The sequence below is a fragment of the Nycticebus coucang genome, chromosome X, assembly GCF_027406575.1.
Source record: "Nycticebus coucang isolate mNycCou1 chromosome X, mNycCou1.pri, whole genome shotgun sequence".
NCBI lineage: Eukaryota > Metazoa > Chordata > Mammalia > Primates > Lorisidae > Nycticebus > Nycticebus coucang.
Window position 1 is genome coordinate 112,938,329 of NC_069804.1, and position 19,911 is coordinate 112,958,239.

General features: G+C 42.1%; 2 protein-coding genes across 4 annotated transcripts; one reads left to right on the top strand and one right to left on the bottom strand.

Moving 5' to 3' along the window:
- Window positions 1-1,411: 1,411 nt before the first annotated feature.
- On the top strand, window positions 1,412-3,420 carry TCEAL2 (transcription elongation factor A like 2). 3 transcript variants are annotated; one of them, XM_053579603.1, is made up of 4 exons: window positions 1,412-1,543; window positions 2,103-2,169; window positions 2,476-2,757; window positions 2,821-3,420. In XM_053579603.1, exons 3-4 carry the CDS (start codon window positions 2,503-2,505, stop codon window positions 3,232-3,234), a joined length of 669 nt encoding a protein of 222 aa, XP_053435578.1. In that variant the 5' UTR covers window positions 1,412-1,543; window positions 2,103-2,169; window positions 2,476-2,502; the 3' UTR covers window positions 3,235-3,420. The 3 variants fall into 3 exon arrangements, with proteins under 3 accessions (XP_053435578.1, XP_053435575.1, XP_053435577.1); XM_053579600.1 differs by having other exon boundaries at window positions 2,476-3,420; XM_053579602.1 differs by lacking the exon at window positions 1,412-1,543 and adding an exon at window positions 1,606-1,993 and having other exon boundaries at window positions 2,476-3,420.
- A 13,415-nt stretch (window positions 3,421-16,835) lies between these two features.
- Window positions 16,836-18,792, bottom strand: TCEAL6 (transcription elongation factor A like 6). Its single transcript, XM_053579604.1, is given in 4 exon segments — window positions 16,836-17,164; window positions 17,166-17,726; window positions 18,037-18,103; window positions 18,645-18,792. Coding segments are annotated over 2 exon segments (564 nt in total). The 5' UTR covers window positions 17,700-17,726; window positions 18,037-18,103; window positions 18,645-18,792; the 3' UTR covers window positions 16,836-17,134.
- Between the last annotated feature and the right edge of the window lie 1,119 nt (window positions 18,793-19,911).

A 19,911-nucleotide genomic window follows, 5' to 3' on the forward strand; every position in this document is an offset into this window, starting at 1 on the left:
TCAACAGCAATTTATGTTTTTCATCAAATTCATATAACAATAATAATTTTATGAAACTTCATACTAATGAAAGGGAAACACTGAGCCTTGAGAATTCAGTTAAAAAGTTCAACATTGAGGATAAAATTATTTGTTATGTGGTGATAATGCCAATACACATTTTGGCGAAGTAGAATATTGTTGAAAGATTAATGTTTTACTCAATGAAGAAAAATATATACTAGAAATATAATCAGAATTGGTTGTGTTGCTCACATATTCTATAATTGTGCAAACAAGAGATGGTATTTTGCAAATCAAAATAGAAATAGTAATTGCTTGGATTTATACACAAATACACACATTCATATAACATACATGTATATACACACATAGATGGCAACACATATAAGTAAACATGTGTGTATAAATATATATGTGCATATATATAATATATATGAGTGAATGACACTACTGTAGAAACTATAATATTGGTTATTTTATAGTTTTTTATTTTGGATGGTGGTTTACAAACATGAAAGAAAAAGAAAAAGGAAGGGAAGAAGAAAAGGAAAAAATGGTGGAGGGGGGAAGGGAAGGAAGAGAGACAAACCTGGGTCACTGATAAAGGTGTGCTGTGAACCAAGGTTTATGATACATCAGTGCATCTGAGGACCGTATTAAAAAATGTCTTAATGCTTTCTTTACTAGCTATCTGACATTGTCTATGGAAGCAGGTTGAATGTTGGAGGGTAAGTTACAAATGTGAAGAAAGGTCAACATAAAAGCCTGGAAGGAAGATGGTGAAATCAATTTGAGTACATGGACTTTGAGGTCCCTCAGGGACATTCAGGCAGTGATGTCCAGTAGATAGTTGGCAAGGCTGGTATGAGATTCAAAGGAGGATATAGCTTGGAGATGTAGATTTGGGAGTCATTGGTGTTTACAGGAAAGTGAACAAGATGACCCACGGAGAAGGAACTCGGGGGACTGAGAGAAAGCAGGCCCAGGACGGCATCCCAGAAGCATCAGCAGCTCAGCTCCCTGACGGGCACCAGCACTTGGGCTAGAGTTAGGCAGAGCCCGTCCTGAAAGCGTGTTGTAGGGCTCAAGAGCTAAAGCTGAAAGCTCTTAGCAAAGTAGGGTACCCTCTCTGATCAGCTGTCACACCTGGCGACAATGTGCATCTGAGAGAGATGCTGAGCTATGTGCCAGGTAAAGCACCTGGGGTGGGAAAACCTCCCCCTCCTCCTCTTCTCAGTGACACTCTTTATGCTAATCCCCTCTCCTACCCCTCCGCTCACTCCCCCCCGCCCCGCCTCCAAGGTCCTCAGCTTCCTAGTCCCTTGGGAACGAGGAATGAGGGGAGGAGGACAGAGCTCTAGTGACGCGGCGCTCACGTGACTCACAAGGCACAAACGTGGGCAGCAGCCCCAGTCCCCGCCCTGTGGTCTGGTCCTGGCGCCAGAGTGGAACCACGTCTCTGAGGTGCCCCAGTGGAGGAGAACAGCGAGCCGGCTTCCTCAAGCCCAAGGCAGCACAGGACTAATCCAGGTCCCCGCAGGTCAGTGTGAAGGCGGGTGCTGCCCGCCGACTGGGGACGGGGGTGGAGTGACTGGCTGGCAGTAGGATCCCCGAGCAGCCGGGAGGAGGCTAGGGAAGGGATCTGGGAGATTGGTGACCTGGAGGTGGGGACACAGAGTGAGCGGGGACGGGAGGGCCCCCCAGCAGGTCAGCTAGCTTCCTCAATCCTCCTCCTGTGAGCACCCCCTCCATTTTAGATCAGGAAATTGTGGGGGGCACCCCCGCAGTGCGACAGCGAAACGCAGGCATATTCTGGAAATAACCCCCTCTCACACTCCGCACCTATGAAGGCAAATTGACCTCGGTGAAAAGCGGGTGGGATGGAGCAGGTTGCCTCCAGGGGAGGAGACACGAGACCCAAACGCAATTTGAAAGCATCTCAGTCTGGCGCTCAAGGCCTGGAAAGAAATGGCGGCTGGGATGCGGAGAGGTAGATAGATGTCTGTCGGGCGAAAAGGGCCTGGAGGCAGGAAAGGGACCCGAGTCCCTGGGAGCCCACTAAGCACGCAGCCCCTGCCCTATCTCCTGTCTGTCTGCAGGTCTCCGTGTCTGTTCCCGGCACTCTGCGAGGCCTGAGGAGGAGCAACCTGTCCAGAATCTCTGCAGGTTGGTGAAGGGGGTGGGCGCAGGGACAGCGCCCAGAAGGGTTGAGAGAGTGAAGGGAATGGCCTGGGCAGAATTTGAGGCCCCACAGCCCAGGCTGAAGGAGTGTAGAGAAGGTGACTAGGCCTGCCAGGGAATGGTGGGCCCACGTGTGGGAGAGGAATGGTGGGGTATGGGGTGGGCAGAAGGCACACTTGGGGCCGGGGTAGAGGATCCCTCACCAGGGGCAAGATGCAAGTGCTATCAGGACCTGCAGTCCACCCCATGCCCTCAATTTCCTGTCTCCTCTTTGTCTCTCCCATCCCCCAGGATACAAAAAAGAGGGGAAATCTCAACATGGAAAAACTCTACAATGAAAATGAAGGAGTGCCTTCACACCACCAAATGATGGAAAATGAGGAACAGCCACAGCATGAAGGAAAGCTAGAAAGTCTGGAAAATAAGAATTTAGAAAATGAAGGAAAGACAGAAAACAAAGGACAGACAGAAGATGAAGAAATAGAGAATAAAGAAAAATCAGAGAATGAGGGAAAGGCAAAAGAAGGAAAGCCAGAGAGTGAGGGGAAGTCAGAAAGTCAGGGAAAGCCAGAGGCAGAAAATCCAGAGAGTGTTGGAAAGCAGGAGCAGGAGAGAAAACCACAGAGTGAGGGAGAGGCAGAAAATCCAGAGAGTGTTGGAAAGCAGGAGCAGGAGAGAAAACCACAGAGTGAGGGAGAGCCAGATAGTGAGGAAGAGCCAGAGAGTGCAACAGGGGCTGCAAGAAAGCGTCCAGCTGAGGATGACATACCCAGGAAAGCCAAAAGAAAAACCAACAAGGGGCTGGCTCAGTACCTTAAGCAATATAAAGAGGCCATCCATGATATGAATTTCAGCAATGAGGACATGATAAGAGAATTTGACAATATGGCTAGGGTGGAGGAGAAAAGGAGAAAAAGCAAACAGAAGTTAGGGGCATTTTTATGGATGCAAAGAAATTTACAAGACCCCTTCTATCCCAGGGGCCCAAGGGAATTCAGGGGTGGCTGTAGGGCCCCAAGAAGAGATACTGAAGACATTCCTTATGTGTAGGGTCCATGCAGGCATTTACCAGGCTCTGTGCTTTAACCTTACCATTTTGCTTTAGGCACCTCTCTTATTATCAGCAGCCTTTTAACTCAACTGCAAGGTTTGCTTTAGATTTCAGTAGCCAATTTTCACCATGTTCATTGCAAAGATGTCATGATTCTTGAAAAAAATAAAGCAGCTTATAATGTCATCTAAAGAACTGGTCTGTTTTGTAAAAAATAAAAATAAAATAGTTTTATATGGCACATCTATGTACAGGAAAAATAGAAAGTTTTGTTAACAAAAATGGTAACAGTGGTTTTCTGAGTTGTGAGATAGTGGGCAATTTCATTTTTGTGCTTTCTTTCTATTCAAAATATTTTAAAATGAAAAGGCAGTATGTAAAAAGAAATGAGAAGAACTCTTTGGTAAGCTTATAAAGGTACTGAAGACACTTAAAAAAAATTTTTTTTTGAGACAGTCTCACTTTGTCACCCGTGGTAGAGTGCCATGCGTCACAGCTCACAGCAACCTCAAACTCTTGGGCTCAAGTGATTCTCTTGCCTCAGCCTCCCAAGTAGGTGGGACTACAGGCACCCACCACAATCCTGGCTATTTTTAGGGATGGGGTCTCACTCTTACTCAGGCTGGTCTCAAACCTGTGAGCTCAGGCAATCCACCTGTCTTGGCCTCTCAAAGTGCTAGAATTACAGGCATGAGCCACTGTGCCCGGCAATGCTTAAAATTTTTCTCAGAAGTTAAAATGATAGGTAGAACACATGTTATCTCTGGGATTCATATCCACAGAAATCAATCTATAGTTATTATAGATCCATTGCTTTAAGGGACAGTTTTGTCATCTGTCAAACAGGTAATACTTGCTTCTCAGAACTGTTGAGTGGATTAGATAAAGTACAGAGCATGTGAAGTGTCTTGGATTGGCATCTACCTTCTTTCCTGCACTAGCAGAAGCAAGACCCCATCAGAGGAGAGCTGAAGTACATCTTATCTGTATCCAGAAATAAGGCCAGGAAGGTAAAGGTGAATGTCATCGTCTCCTAGGTAATGCCATATCTGCTGGGCTGTAAGACTCACACCCTTCTCATAAATCCTGCACCCTTCTAAGGTCCCCACTTCTGCTGGTGTGCTGGCATCCTCAAAGTGACAAAGCCTAGGTGACTTAACTGGTGTCAGTAATGAGCCAAGTTAACCAACTCTGCCCTATAACTACTATAGAAGTATAATTGAAACCCTTTCCCTCACTTTAGAGTTATACTCAACCAATAGGGCAACAGCTCAATGATCCTTTGATCCCTGAGGGATTTTGGATTTTTAGCAGAATGATCCTTTCTGTATTTGTTGGTTTGTAAGTGTTTTGGGTGTACATTTCTCCACTAGATTCAGATATGGGAGCCTGGGATACAATTTGAGTTGCATTTTTTTTCCTTTTATTTCTTAGAGGAAATTCTCTTCCAGGCAACTTGTGATACACTTTCCCACATTTGTAATTTTTAGAGCATTCATTGCTACTCAAATAATGGACCCATGGACCAGCTGCACTAGCGTCATTTAAAAGACAGAGATGCAGAATCTCAGGTCACTATCCTAGATCTATTGAATCACAATCTTTTCTGATTTTAAGAAGTTCTATAGGCAATTCCTGTGTGCATTAAAGTTTGAGAAACACGGTAGGTGGAGGGAGGGGGATTAATGGGATTACACCTGCGGTGCATCTTACAAGGGTATATGTGAATCTTAGTAAATGTGGAATGTAAAGGTCTTAGCAAAATAACTAAGAAAATGCCAGGAAAGCTATGTTAACTAGTGTGATGAAAATGTGTCAAACGGTCTATGAACCAAGTGTATGGTGCCCCATGATCATACTAATGTACACAGCTATGATTTAATAAAAAAAAATAAATAAATAAAAATAAAATAAAATAAAGTTTGAGAAACACATGTTTATAAGGAGAACTTGAGCCTCCTCACTTCTACCTACTCACGAAATTCATGACTAGAAGGATAAGTAATATGTATGTGCTACATCAAATATGCATCACAGATTGTTAAATAGACCTGTGTTTGTCAAACTGCAGTTTCACTTCTCTGTAGTAGTGTAGTTTAAAATAAACTCAGTGGGTCAAGACCTGCAGTATGTTTTAACCAAATAAGACAGAATAAAATCAATCAGAAACAGATATTAGATATCTGTTTAATATGATATATTATGTATTAATATGTATTACATTTTAGATCATACATACCTGTACAATACATATTAATACATATTACATATGTTTTACATATTAGATCATATTAAGGTAGGTCAAATGAGCATTATTTTGTGAAATTTGTGTTTCACTTATTATATATGTACATGTGTACATGTGAGTTGTGATGACTGTAGGCTGCAGTTTTTTTTAAAAAAATTGAGAAACAGTGAACTCTAATTCCCAAAGCACAACCTTCTCTTTATCCTGGTACTCCTAATGCCTAGCACAGCACCTGACAGATAATAGGTTCTTAATAAATTTGTAAATAATGATAGCTGAGTCAAGATGTCTTGTTCCAGATCATTCCATGTCTACATAAATAACTGTGGACGCTACTTCTCTAGAGGCATTTACTTGAAATTCCAAAAGGAACACCAGGGAGAAGAGTTTGTGCATCAAATTTAATCTTATCTTGTTTTATTAATGCATTTTAAGTGTGCTAGTTTGCCACATGTCCGAATCACTAAAGGATTTTGTTGAAAATATGAACTCCTGACCTCTACCTCAGATTCAAATGGAGCTCTAGAATATCAATTTTTAACAGGCTTCCTAGGTGATTCTGATTCACACTAGAGGCTAATAGCCACTGATTTATATATTCACTATGATCTATTTATATATTCACTATGATCAGTGTTATTAAGTGTAAACTATAGGTAAGCAGAAGAAAAATGTTCCAGTGTTTTTATTTTTTGGTGATGAGGAAGCTAAAGGCCGTTAAAAGTTATAAAACAAAAATTGGGAATAAGACTCTGTAAAGGCAAGAATTAATATGTCTACTGCACATATTCTGAAAACTTCTTTAGAGAAAATTGAACCTATAAACAAAGGCAAAGGCAAGACATCACATATATGGTATGATGTATTTCCTGTGACAGATGTCATACTAACTGTGGTAACTAAACAGTTCTATGCTAAAGAAGACTCATGGGACCCCAAGTGGTAGTGATTGCAAACCTACAGTTTATTGCAGAAAAACAGATGCAATATAGTGACAGCATTAAAGATGTATATCATAACCAAATGTTGTCTCAGAGTGAGGGATCAGCTATAAGCTTCAGGTATAAGCTTCAGCTGTCTTTCTTGTCTGTAAGAGCTCTGACAAGTTATACTTTTTCTTTCAGATCAAGAATCATTCATATATGCATAGAAAACCAGATAATGCAAAATGGAGCCTCAGTTCAGGTTTCTGGTATGTAGGTATATTATTGCTATGGAGGCAGTCCCAGGAGCAAAACTCTTTGCAGGGAGGTTCACCAATACCAGATCTAGCTCACTGTTATCAATAAAGCTGGAAAGCTGGTATAAATCACCCCAAACCCCTCAGACCCATGGTTATAAAACAATACTCGTAACCAGTATGTTTTATGCTTTTACTATGGGTCGGTGCCATGAAGGAGAATTTCTTATTACAGTAGATCAGTTCAGGAAAATCTCAATGTTGCTAGAATTAACTCTTGTAGAGCAATAAGCCTTTTATTTACCTTCTTATGTAAATAAAAAGCTGCAGGCACAATTCCTGGTGAGTACTTCTAATATGGCCTTTCCCAGTTTGCTAGCTATGGCCTCACCTTCCCATCTTGATTCACCTTCTACCCCCTCTACTCTGCTCTGTGTCCCAAGAGAGTCTGACCGCATCAAAAGGCTCACTTGTCCTCTGGAAGCCAGCAGTAAAGAATGTGGTCAGAAAATTTTCTTCCTACCTTGCTTCCTGCTGTGTCATCAGATGCTGATGGAATCTCTTCTTCCAAGGTCCCTAAACAGTGGCTGTCTCCACATAAGCTTTGTATCTCCAAGTTTTAGTAACCCCTCTTTCTCTTTGTCCCTGAGCCTGCTTCTGGTAATCTCACCTTTCTTAGCCATGGTGTATTACAAGATCCTTGTGGTTCTCCAATACCCTTCTCACACTTTTGTATATTCTCCTTTGTTAAAAATTCCCCTCAAATTTTCCAATATGAATGTGCTCCTTTTGTGTGAAATGTACTTCTCAGATAAATTAATAGATATAAGAAATTACCCTTGGAATTGAGTTGCTCATTTATTTGATAAAGGAAAGTATCACCTCCTTACAATGGAGATCAGGAGAGGAGGGACAAGTATTAGGAGAGGTCCACAGGTTCATGAAATGTAGTGGTATCATGATTACTCAAACAGCACTGATGACATGGGAGGAAGTGCAGGTAGAATCCCACTTTGGGAAATCAAGTGGGTCTGTCACTCAAGCACTGAGGCAAAAATAATTATGAAAAAGGTTGTAGAGTCACCTGTATTCATCTGATCACATTAAAGATTATGCATAGGAAAAAGAACATTGGAAGCTACAAAAATACAACAGAGAACACATGTAGAGTACTAGAGGAGTCCCTCATATTAGGGTAGATATAGCTGCAAAGCAAGCCTGGATCTTCATGGTGTTACAATTCTACTCCTATTAAATGCTCCACCTGCAGTGGCTTCTACAATACAGTAAGGACACTAGTAGGCTTTTACAAAAAAGTAAGGAGTGGAACCCTGATATAAAGGTTAGGGGCATTTGTGCAGACATACTCCAAGGTATGAAAAAATGCATTGGTAAGAGGGTCACCAGCATCCTTGAAGATTTCTGTGGGCCTGTGCTCTGTAGGCTGGAAAGGTTAGTGGAGAATTCTGTAGTAGAATTGGATTACCTGATCTTAGTGTGAATTTTGAAGTGAAGCTCAGGTGATAGGGTCTAATTATCTGACACAAGTGCAACTTTTACAATAGGCCACAGGACTAAAACAGTAATTAGAAGAGTTTTGAACCACAGGGATCTTTGGTGATGGCTAACCAGAGCATTCCTAAAAATGAGGTAATTGGGAAGCCTATCAGAGGCTGCCTGACATACTCAAGTAGAAAAAATTCTAGGTCTTCTAGCTTAATTTGAGTTGCTATAGTAGGATTTCTCAGCCTCTTACCCAACTTAGAGGAAGGTAGGGTACCTTTAAGGTATGATCTTAAAGAAACTTGTGTTTGCCATGAATCTTCTATCATACTTTCCTCAATAAGACCTGCAGGCACTTTTCAGAGGTGACTGTACATAAGGAAAAGGAAATACCAAGGCCTTCTAAGAGTTATTAGCCAAAGCCTCTAAACTGATGTAATCTCTGGAAACCCCATACTTTATCACAACCAATAATAAGAATGAGAGGCTTGTGGAAATAAGGAGATATAAGAAATAAGACTTTTGATCTCTATTTGAAAAGTAGCTCTTAGATGTTGTCAGATTCCCAATATATTCCTGGGGAATTACAAGTAACTGTGTATCCCAAACTGCTTATTATGGACAGGGTCCTCTTCAATTCATCAAATCCCAAGACTAGTACATCAACTTTGTATTTTAAGATGAGAATTATATATAGCTGACTGCATCTAAGTATGACTACAAGGCACAGAATAACTGCACAAGCAGGGCATTCAGATTCTCAAGGTACCTTCTCCTACTGTTTGGCCACTTCTCTATTAACCCACCTTTGTGACCAAATAGGACATTCTTTGTGACTGGAGAGTAAAGAAGTGTGGGTCTGGTTTATAGATGAATGTACCCAGCATTCTGAAACTAAATGGAAGAGGAAAGCTATTATACCACAATCACACTCCGGGACAGACATGAAAGACAAAGTAAATCCTAATAGACAGAAATGTAGATGGTGTATCTCATTGTTTACTTGCTATGGAAAGAGATGGCCTGATTCACAAGTAATGAAAAGTGGGTTGACTGGCTTCTCAGGGACTTGGAAGGAACAAATAAATTTGGAAGCTTTGTGACAAGAAGGTCTTGAGGAGAAATATGTCCATGGGCTGCTCATAAGGCAGGTAGAGTGCTGAAAGATTTGTTTTTCACTTAAGTGATCAGCATAAGGCATCTATCATGGGAAAAGTTCTTAATAAATAAGGACTAGAAAAGTTAGACTTTTAGCAATGTTAGATTAGCTTGTTTCAGAGCAAACCCTCCCATGAAAAACTACTAGAAAAGCTAGACAAAACCGAAACAATCTGTTTGAAGACATTGGAAAGAAAACATGGCCATGAAGTCTTGTGAGACCAAAATCTTGAAGAGAATAGAAGCCTACAGAGATAAACTCTATACTCAGCACAATTTTTTGCCTTGAGGCATTCATTGATAGGAGCATTGAAGATATCAGGCCGAGAAGTAGGTGAAGTTTTCAGCAATCTCAGGAAGGTGGAACACAAATTGAAGTTCAGGCACCAAAGGAAGTGGGCCCTGGTATATATCTACTCTAGGAAAAAGGTAAATGGGAAATAAACCTGCCCTCACAAGGTCTAAACCCCAGCTTTAAATAAAAATCAACCTCAAATTGAATTAAAGTGAATGTGCCTCCATCCTAACTGGGGACCTCAGACTTTCAGTATAAAAACCTGAATTTTGCCAATAAGAATGAGCTTGTTAGTACATTGTTTCCCAAGACCTCCAGATAAGAACTCAGTTGAGCTGACACCTTTATTTTAGCCTTGTGAGACCTTGAAGAAGGAATACACCCAGGCTGTGGCACAGAATGGGGTATCGTTTCAAATTTCTAAATTTGAAATAACTTGTTACACAGTAACATATTACGAATACAGATTTTGGTACTGAAAGTGCTGAATATCTAAAAATGTATGAGTGGCTTGGGAAATGGGCAGTGGAAGAAAGTTGGGAGAATTTAAACGAACATGATTACCTTTATCCAACTGTAAAAAAAAAAAAAAAATATATATATATATATATATATATATGCCTTAAACACCCTGCTTGTGGAGGGGCCAGGAAGATGTGAGGAGCATCTTACCAGAAACTGAAGGAAGGGAGATCCTTATTGTAGTGGCATAAAGATTAGAGAAATTATCTCTACAGTCAAGTGGAAAGTAAAACTTGTGATAGACTTGGACTTTTAGCTGGGAAATTTTTCAAGCATAGTTCCGAGATGCAGCCTAATATCTTCTTGTTGGCTCTAACAAAATGTGACAAGAAAGATAAATTGAGGGAATATGTGTTAACATGAATGAAATAGAGCTTAGTGATTTGGGAAATACCCATCCTATCCAAATGCCAAATTCATTAAAATTAAGAGATTCCATCTGAAAGTATGACAAAAAGAAAAGCTGAGAATGTGCTTGGCACAACCTTTTGTTGAAACCTCGGAAAGGTAAGAAAGTGAGAGCACTCAGTCACACATAGGTCATTGTCAAGATTAAAAGTATGACTGACACACTTTCTCAGTGAAACCAGAGGAGCAAAATATAGAGATCAGAGACAGAGAAATTAAAGATTCAAAGCATAAGGAGGAGGGCAGCACATGTGGCTCAGTGGGTAGGGCGCCGTCCTCATATACCGAGGGTGGCAGGTTCAAACCCGGCCCTGGGCAAACTGCAACCAAAAAATAGCTGGGTGTTGTGGCAGGCACCTGTAGTCCCAGCTACTTGGGAGGCTGAGGCAAGAGAATCATGTAAGCCCAGGAGTTGGAGGTTGCTGTGAGCTGTGACACCAAGGCGCTCTACCGAGGATGATAAAGTGAGACTCTGTCTCTGGGGAAAAAAAAAATGTAAAGCACAAGGAGGATTCAGTATGCCACTGTTGATTTGAAGCTGGAGGGTACCATGTGGCAAGGAATGTGCACAAGCTGTAGGAGCGGACTCAGCCACCTCAGCAGGAGTTGAAAATAGAGAAAGGTGACTTAAAAATATTGGCACATGTAGATTTTATTTAATGGAGTAAAGCCCAGTGCAATTTATGCAAAACTAACAAGCTTCATAAGAAAATTATATCACCAGAAAATTAAATCACTGCCAGCTTGGAATGAAAGTGAGAGAGAGAGAGAGTACAAAATAAAAGGAAAATGCCACACTCCTCAAAATTCTCCTGTGGGAAATGACCTGATAAAACTACTCAACTGGAAATATGTGCTATCTTTAATGAAAAAAGAGAAATTGCTTAGATGGTCTAACCAAGAGCTCAGAGTATAAAGCTGGGAGTTTGAAAAAAAAAAAATAAAAAAAAAATAAAGCTGGGAGTTTGGAGGATAGAGCCAAGGGCATAGCAGAGGAAGTTGAGAACCTCGAAGAATTTTTCCCAGGCCTTGACACCAAATAAAGGAATTTGGGGCCAGTGACCTCTTTTTATCTTCTGTTTTACTAAAATTAATATCCTGTGTTTGCCTCTGTAGGATAATATTTAGAAATAAACATATCCTACATCAAGCACACAAAGTGAATTCAGTGTGAGTTTAAAATGACTTGCTTTTCTTCCAGAGGCTTAAGGGACCTGGATCCCCTTGAGCTACATGCAGAGTTGGCTTCCTTGGAGTTATAAATTCCTTAAGCCATTTCTCTGAAGCTGTATACCCCGTGAAGCCTGAGATCAAAGGGCATGCTGCCCTTCTTCAGAGATATGGGCCAGAGGGTTGACTTATGTTAACAACATATTGTCAGAGGTCTATAGGTGCTCTACCCTGAGGAGAAGACACAGTCATTACTTCATACTGAGTAAACTGAGTGAATGCTTGAAGATATTATTCCATTAACTCTGTTCCCCCTGTGGCTACTTTCTTCTTTATGATTTTGTTTACACACGTGCCCGGAGATTAGTCAGTGTTTAGAAGAAGATGTTTACTGCAAAAGTGATTATGTTGATGTGGTAACAGGATATTTCCTTTTTAGTTGATTTTAGATAGGTAAATTGAGGTAATGGTGAAACTAATAGATAATAGATTAAGTGTATGTGTGACTAGAAAGATACAAAATCAAACCCCTAAATAAAGATCTTTGCTACATGCCATCTCAACTCGTGTAGTCAGTTTCTTGACTTAATAATTACAGGAGCAAGTTTACACCCACAGCAAAGCTGCTGTTCGTTCGTGTCTCCGGTCATGCAACAGCCTCGTATTCAATGTTAGGAGTTTTGTGGGCTGAGAATTTGTCCCTTAGTTTCATAGATCCACAGATGAGGAGGAATATCTTCAGGTTTATTTAATGGCTTATGCCCAAGTTCCTCATCCATGTTTGGTTCAGATAATTTAGATAATTTGACGTTTGAGCTGATGGTATAATGGGTTGAGGTTCTTGGGAATCTTGGGAGGAGTCAAATGTAGTTTTCATTTGAGAGGGACATAAATTTGGGTATCAGAAGGTAGACTATGGTAGACAGAATTCTAACGTGGGTCCCACAACTTATCATCCATGATATGTATGTGTGTGTGTGTGTGTGTGTGTGTCTATACCTTCTCCCAGTTACTCAATAAAATACTAGTCCATGTCTTTTCATAAGGAGATTTTGCAGATTTAACCAGGGTCCCTAATCAGTTGACCTTAACGTAGGAAAATTATCAAAGTAAGCTTGACCTAATCACATCATCTGTTTAAATAAGGGTCTACAGCAGTGGTTCTCAACCTGTGGGTTGTGACCCACAGGAACTTTATTAACAGGCCACAGCATTAGGAAGGTTGAGAACCACTGGTCTAGAGTTAGAGATAGAAAAGACAGAGATTAGAAGCAGAAGAAAGAATCAATGTGCCATTGAAAAAGGCCACATGGAAAGGAATGCAGGTGGCCTCTAGGAGCTGAAAACAGACTGGTTAACATACAGGTTAAAAAAATGAGACCACAGTCCTACCGCTACAAAGAACTGAATTCTGAAAATAACCTGAATGATCTTAGTAGCAGGTTTTCCTATTTCCCCCCAGAGCCTCCATGTGAGAATTCAGTCTGGCTGACTTACTGATTTCAGCTTTGTGTGACTCTAAGCAAAGAACACAATTATTCCATGCTCAACTTCTGATCTACAGAACTGTAAGGTAACAAATGTGTATTTTGTTAAGCTGTTAGGTATGTGGTAATTTGTTATGCAATAGTAAACCATTACATTATGAGACACAAGTGTCTTTACTAACTGTGCCCTTCATGAGTGGTACATCTATAAGCATATTTTTCCCGACCTTTTCATCATTAATTTTCCAATTTAATTTTCTCTAAGACCCATACCAGTCAGTATTTAGTCATTGTTCACAAGGCAAAGTATATCCATATATACAGCCAGCAAGGGTTTTACCAAAAAATGAACAATATGAACCACACAAAATCCAATCCATTGGTAGCATATCTCTTTTCCACTGTCCTTCTGGGTTATGCCTGAGGGTAGCTACAGTAAAACAACCATATATTTGTACCTGCTCTCAACATACAAAAAAGATACACCCAGAAACAGGCATTGTTTTATGCCTCATTTTCTAACTGATCATGATTATGAAGAACTTCTCATGAGGCCATATATGATATATGCAGGTAGAGAGAAAGACAATGAATAGTAGGATCTGATTCAACTGCACATGAAAGTGTCCCATCTCAGCTTAGGTAGGTCTAATCTTTTTAAATTATTTGCAATTAATGGTGGAAAGCTGATGCCCACACCAAACTTTATTATTCAATAGAGCAGACAAAAAAAGTTTCATTAAGAGTAGCTTGATTGTGTAGAAAATTACTACCTTATGATCAGGTGTTAAGTCTCCACCAAGATCTGGTAGCACACCAGGAGCAGCTTCTCAAATGTAGATTAGATGCCAAGAGAAGAGAACATAGTTTTTGATTTAAAACCCCAGGGGCATATATTTTAATTCCATTATTTAGGCTTTCTCAGACTTCATGGAACCTCTCTATCTAGCACAGACATGATGCAATTGTATCTGCAGGGTCATGAGTTTGAAGTGTCATAGAAGCTCATGCTATAATCTGGACCTACTGTAGGTCCTTTTCTTGCTCTAGGTATCACTGGAAACTGTGACACCTGGAAACCACTGTCACTGGAAACCACACAAAATCCAAGCAGAAAATAATAGGACATATGTTGTCTCTAAAATTCAAGATCTTAACTCCTCTCAGCTAAGTTGAGTAAAGTCATCTGCACATTATGTGTTCAACTGCTACCCCTCTAGGTCCCTCTACCCCAGCAATCCTCAACCTGTAGGTCATGATCCACAGGAATTGTATTGAAGAGCTGTGGCATTAGAAAGGATGAGAACCACTGGTCTACCCCATATCCTACCACCATGGTAGGCATTCTTCTACTCCTTGGTGAGGCTATGCTCCTGTGTCATATACAGGACCCTTTCCTATTTCTTTTACAGTATAGATTTTACAGTTACTTAGTTTGATTTTACAGAGCCTGCCTGGCCAGGGATTGAGAAATTCCAGGAGCTCTTCTTGGTGCTGCTGAGTTTGTATTCTTTATTAATAGCAGCTTTGACGTGAACTACTGCAAGCCCTGTTCAGCCTGTGATGCCTTATGACTTCCCTATCCTTTTGTATCTGTAAGTGAATTCTGCTAGATAATTTATTTGTTCAATTATTCAATTTATTTATGTAAATAGGGGCTGAACTTGGAGAAAAACTTATGGTTTCTGACTCAGTTATTAAGTACCTACCACTTGTCAGGTACTTGTGCTAGACACAAGAAATACAAGTATTAAATGGAAAAGTTATGCTCTGAGATGCAGAGTCCAATGTCTATTTATCATTTTTTTAAACCACAGCCTACAGTCAGAAATATATTTTTCGCCACAATCCAATGTGAACACACATACAAACATACATATCTGAAACACAAAATTCACAAAACAAATTTTACCCTAACTACTTGACATACAATTTGATATTTTCTATTTGGCTCTATTCAACACCATTCTATTATATGTCATTAACAAGTGCAGATCTTGCCCCACTGAAATAATTGCATGGTCTACTTTGCATGGGAAAAGGACAACTGCAGTTTGACAAACATGGGCCTATTAATCTGTTGTGTATCTTATATAGTGTATATATTTATTATTTTCAGCACATCATTTGTGTAAATGTGGGACTAGGGAGCCTGAAAAGAGTCTCCCTCTAAGCTGGTGCTTCTCAAACGTCACCATGCACAGGAATCACCTTGGGATTGTGTTAAAATGAAGATTCTAACTCAGTAGATCTGAATTAGGGCTTGAGATTCTGAATTTCTAGTTAGCTCTCAGGTAATGTTGATGCAGCTGGCCCATGGACCACAATATATTCACTACTAAGGGTTTAAAACTCAAATGTATTAATGGATGTACTGAACTGCTAAGGTGGGGCCTAATAAGTTTAATGAAAATGAACACAACCTAGGAAAAAGAGTCTGCAGACAAGATGTAATCTATGAGAACCACATAGCCTCTATCATACAGAATTTTTTTCTGGTATAGCCTGCCCTGAAATGTCTAAACATTGTGAGGAAAACATTTATATATGCAAAAATACACAAATAAAGCAATTACAAATAAATAATTGTTTGCAAAAAAAAATGCCTGAAAGGTATTAATAAGAGGCTCAAGCAGCACTAGGGTGGTACCCATGTGTCACTGGTGATAGTTACTCTAAACTGGGAAAAGAGTTTTACCTACTTTCAGGGAAGGGTCAAGGGTTAGTCAAAATTGGCTCACCAGTGACTCCAGAGAAATTTTACTCAGGAGAAATGGCACAGCACCCAGAGGACATGGCAGTACCCAGGAGAGAGTGATATTGCCCTCTCAGCTGCCTGGACTTGTTCCTGGCCATGATTGAGACTTCCCTCAGCCCTCCTCCCCCAAGTGTCTGATTCCATCCACGTTCCTGCTACTACATGAAAAGGGTATAGGAGCCATTCTTCCCTTGATTGCTGGGGAGGCCAGCTCACAATACAGCCCACATACTTAGCACCTCATCTGATACAATGGGTGGTCCTGTGAGGCAACTATCATCCCCATTTCACAGATAACAAGACTAACCCTAAAGCTAAAGATCTATTATAATTACCAACTTTATTCCTTTAGCTATGAGTTCCAGAGATAATATAGGTTTTACCTAGCATCTTAATTTTTGATAGCATGAATTTTAAGTGTTTTCATTGCCCTCAAAATCTCACTGAACAGTTCAATTGCTTATGATGGTATTGTTTTCTATTTTTGTTTATTTTTATTATGACAAATGTAAACCATGCACATCAGGAAGAAGTAGAGAATAATGAGTAGAAAAAAGAAAAAGAATTACACACAGGTAGAGTCATAAGATGGTAGTGGACACATGAAAACGGGCAGCAGTGCCCACTGACTTGGTTACAATTAGGGAAAACATGGGGAGGGACAAAGCAGCAGAGGCCCGACATGGAGGTACCTACCCATCAGTTTACTGGACTCATTTGTAAGTACAAGCTAGGCTTATCCTTGGCCACTATAAAGGAATAACCATTGCCTACTTTTTAGCATACACACTTTCAGAGTTTTCTCTGCGCACAAATGCATTATGCAAATATATTTACATTTTTTACAAAAATGGTCTGATACTGTAGATGAGGTTCTGCAAACTTTTTTCTTTATCATTATTTTACAGTGAACCATGAACATTCTTACATGCACATGGATGAAAATCCTCTACTAAAAGAGTACTGTGGTTGGATCAAAAGGCTGCTGGTAACAAAAGTGGTAGCTAAAGCAAATAATCAGCTTAAGGTTAAAAAAGCACAGGACCTGGCAAATAACTACCAAGGAAAGCAGGGCCGTAAATATTCTCATCCGAGAACTCAGAATTCAAGGCCAAAGGCATTACAGATATGGAATATCATGTAAGCCCCTTTGACCCCTACCTCCACCCCTCATTCCCCTGACACCCCGTTGGCCCCTTGGGGTGAATGAATCCTGTACATCTCTCTGCATCCAATGAAAACTACCCATCTTCTGCTTTTTCCTTAGCTCCTCCTGGGCCCTTGACACATCTCCACATTCTCTCATCATCTCCTCACTGCTCAAATGCCTTTCCCGTAAGTCCTCCTGAGAGTCCTTGGGGGAATCCTCCGTTGTTCCCCTATCCGTTTTTCTTTTTGCTTTCCGGGGCACATAATCTTCAGCAGGACGCTTTTCAGCGGTCCGTGCCTGGCTCTCTGGCTTTGCCTGGGATTCTGTCTTGCCCTCACCTTGTGGTTTGCCCTCACCTTCGGACTTTCCCTGCTTTTCCTGCTCTTCCTGCCTTCCCTCATCTTCTTGTTGTCCCTCCTCATCTGGCTCTCCCTCATCCTCTAGCTTTCCCTCACATTCTGGCTTCTCTTCCACGTCCAGCTTTTCTTCCTCTTCTGACTTTGCTTCATCTTCAGGCTCTACATCCTCTTCCGGCTTCCCCTCGTTTTCCAGTTTCCCTTCATGTTTACTACAGGGTTTCTCCATGTTGAGGTTTTCCCACTTTTTCCTTTCCTGGGGAGTAGAAGGGAAGAAAAGAGGAGACATGGGAAACTGAAGGCATGTGGTGATTGCAAGTCCTGATAGCACTTGCATCTTGCCCCTGGTGAGGGATCCCCTACCCTGGCCCCAAGTGTGCCTTCTGCCCACCCCATACCCCACCATTCCTCCCCCACATGTGGGCCCACCATTCCCTGGCAGGCCTAGTCACCTTCTCTACACTCCTTCAGCCCAGGCAGTGGGGCCCCAAATTCTGCCCAGGCCATTCCTTCCATTCTCTCAATCCTTCTGGGTCGCTGTCCCTGCCGCCCACCCCTTCGCCCACCTGCAGAGATTCTGGACAGGTTGCTCCTCCTCAGGCCTCGCACAGTGCCAGGAACAGACGCGGAGACCTGCAGACAGACAGGAGACTGGGCAGGGGTTGCGTGCTCAGTGGACTCACAGGGACATGGGTCCCTTTACTGCCTCCAGGCCCTTTTAGACAGACGTCCACCCGCGCCCCCCCCACACACACCCCAGCCGCCATTTCTTTCCAGGCCTTGAGCGCCAGACCCAGATGCTTTCAAATTGCGTTTGGGTCTCGTGTCTCCTCCCCTGGAGGCAACCTGCTCCACCCCACCCGCTTTTCACCGAGGTCAATTTGCCTTCGTAGGTGCGGAGTGTGAGAGGTGGTTATTTCCAGAATATGCCTGCATTTTTGCTGTCGCACTGCGGGGGCGCCCCCCGCCCAATTTCCTGATCTAAAAGGGATGGGGCGCTCACAGGAGGAGGATTGAGAAAGCTAGCTGACCCGCTGCGGGGTCCTCCCGCCCCCGCCCACTCTGTGCCCCCCGGATCCCCTCTCATCAATCTCCCAGATCCCTTCCCCGGCCCCTTCCCAGCCACTCCATCCTTGTTCCCGTGTCCGCGGTAAGCACCTGCCTTCACACTGACCTGCAGGGACCGGAGACAGGTCTTCTCTGCCTGCCTCAGGCTGGAGGAAGCCGGCTCGCTGCTCTCCCGCCACCTGGGCAACCCAGGGAGCTCTGTGTGGGCTCTGAGACCAGACCAGGGCAGCAGGGTGAGCCGGCTGGTGGGCGGGCACGGGGGCTGGTACCCACATAGGCACCCGGCCAGTCACATGAGCCCTGCGTCACTAGAGCTTGGCCATCCCCTGCCCCGCCCATCTCACCTCCCTTTCATAGAGGGGCCCGGGAAGCTAAGGACAGTGGGAGGGGTGTGTGTAACAAAGGGGAGGAGGAGGAGGAATGGGAGGCTTTCTAACCCAAGGTGCTTTACCTGACACATAACACGGTATCCTTGCACAGCATCCCTCTCAGATGCATACTGTGGCCAGCTGATCAGAGAGGGTACCCTACTTTGCCAAGAGCTTTCAGCTTTAGATCTTGAGCCCCATAACCCGCTTTCAAGACGGGCTCTACCTGACTCTAGCCCAGGTGCTGGTGCCCGTCAGGGAGCTGAGCTCCTGGTGCTCCTGGGGCGCTGTCCTGAGCCTCCTCTGTCCTCAGTCCCTGGGTTCACTCTCCATGGGCCGGCCATCTTCACTTCCGTGTAAACACCAATGACTCCCAAATCTACATCCCCAGACTATTTCCTCGTCTGAATCTCATATCAGCCTTGCCAACACTCTATCGTATGTCACTGACCGAATGTTCTTGAGGGACCTCAAAATCCATGCACCCAAACTGATTTCATTAATTTCCTTCTAGACTTTGATGTTGACCTTTGCCACACTTGAAACTTACCCTCTGATATTTGACGTGTTTTCATACAGAATGTCAGCTGTAAAGCCTTAAGACATTTTAAAATATGAACCTCTCAGATGTACAGATGTATCCAACGCATTCAGGACTGCTTCTTGCTTCCTTTTTCTTACCTTTCCTTTCCTTTTCTTCTCGTCCCTTCTTTTTCTCTTTGACATTTGGGAAACCACCACTCAACTCAGAGAACTTGAAAATTGCCAATATTGACACACACTGTATGGGGGCAAGACATGATTGCAAGAGGGACTTTACCTAACAATTGCAATCAGTGTAACTGGCTTATTGTACCCTCAATGAATCCCCAACAATAAAAAAAAAAAAAAAGAAAATTGCCAATATTAAAAAAAGAGAAAAAAAGAAAAAAAAGAAAATTGCCAATTTTATTGTTGCTGCAATATAGTATTATATATTTGGGGTTTGATAAGACAGTTATGATG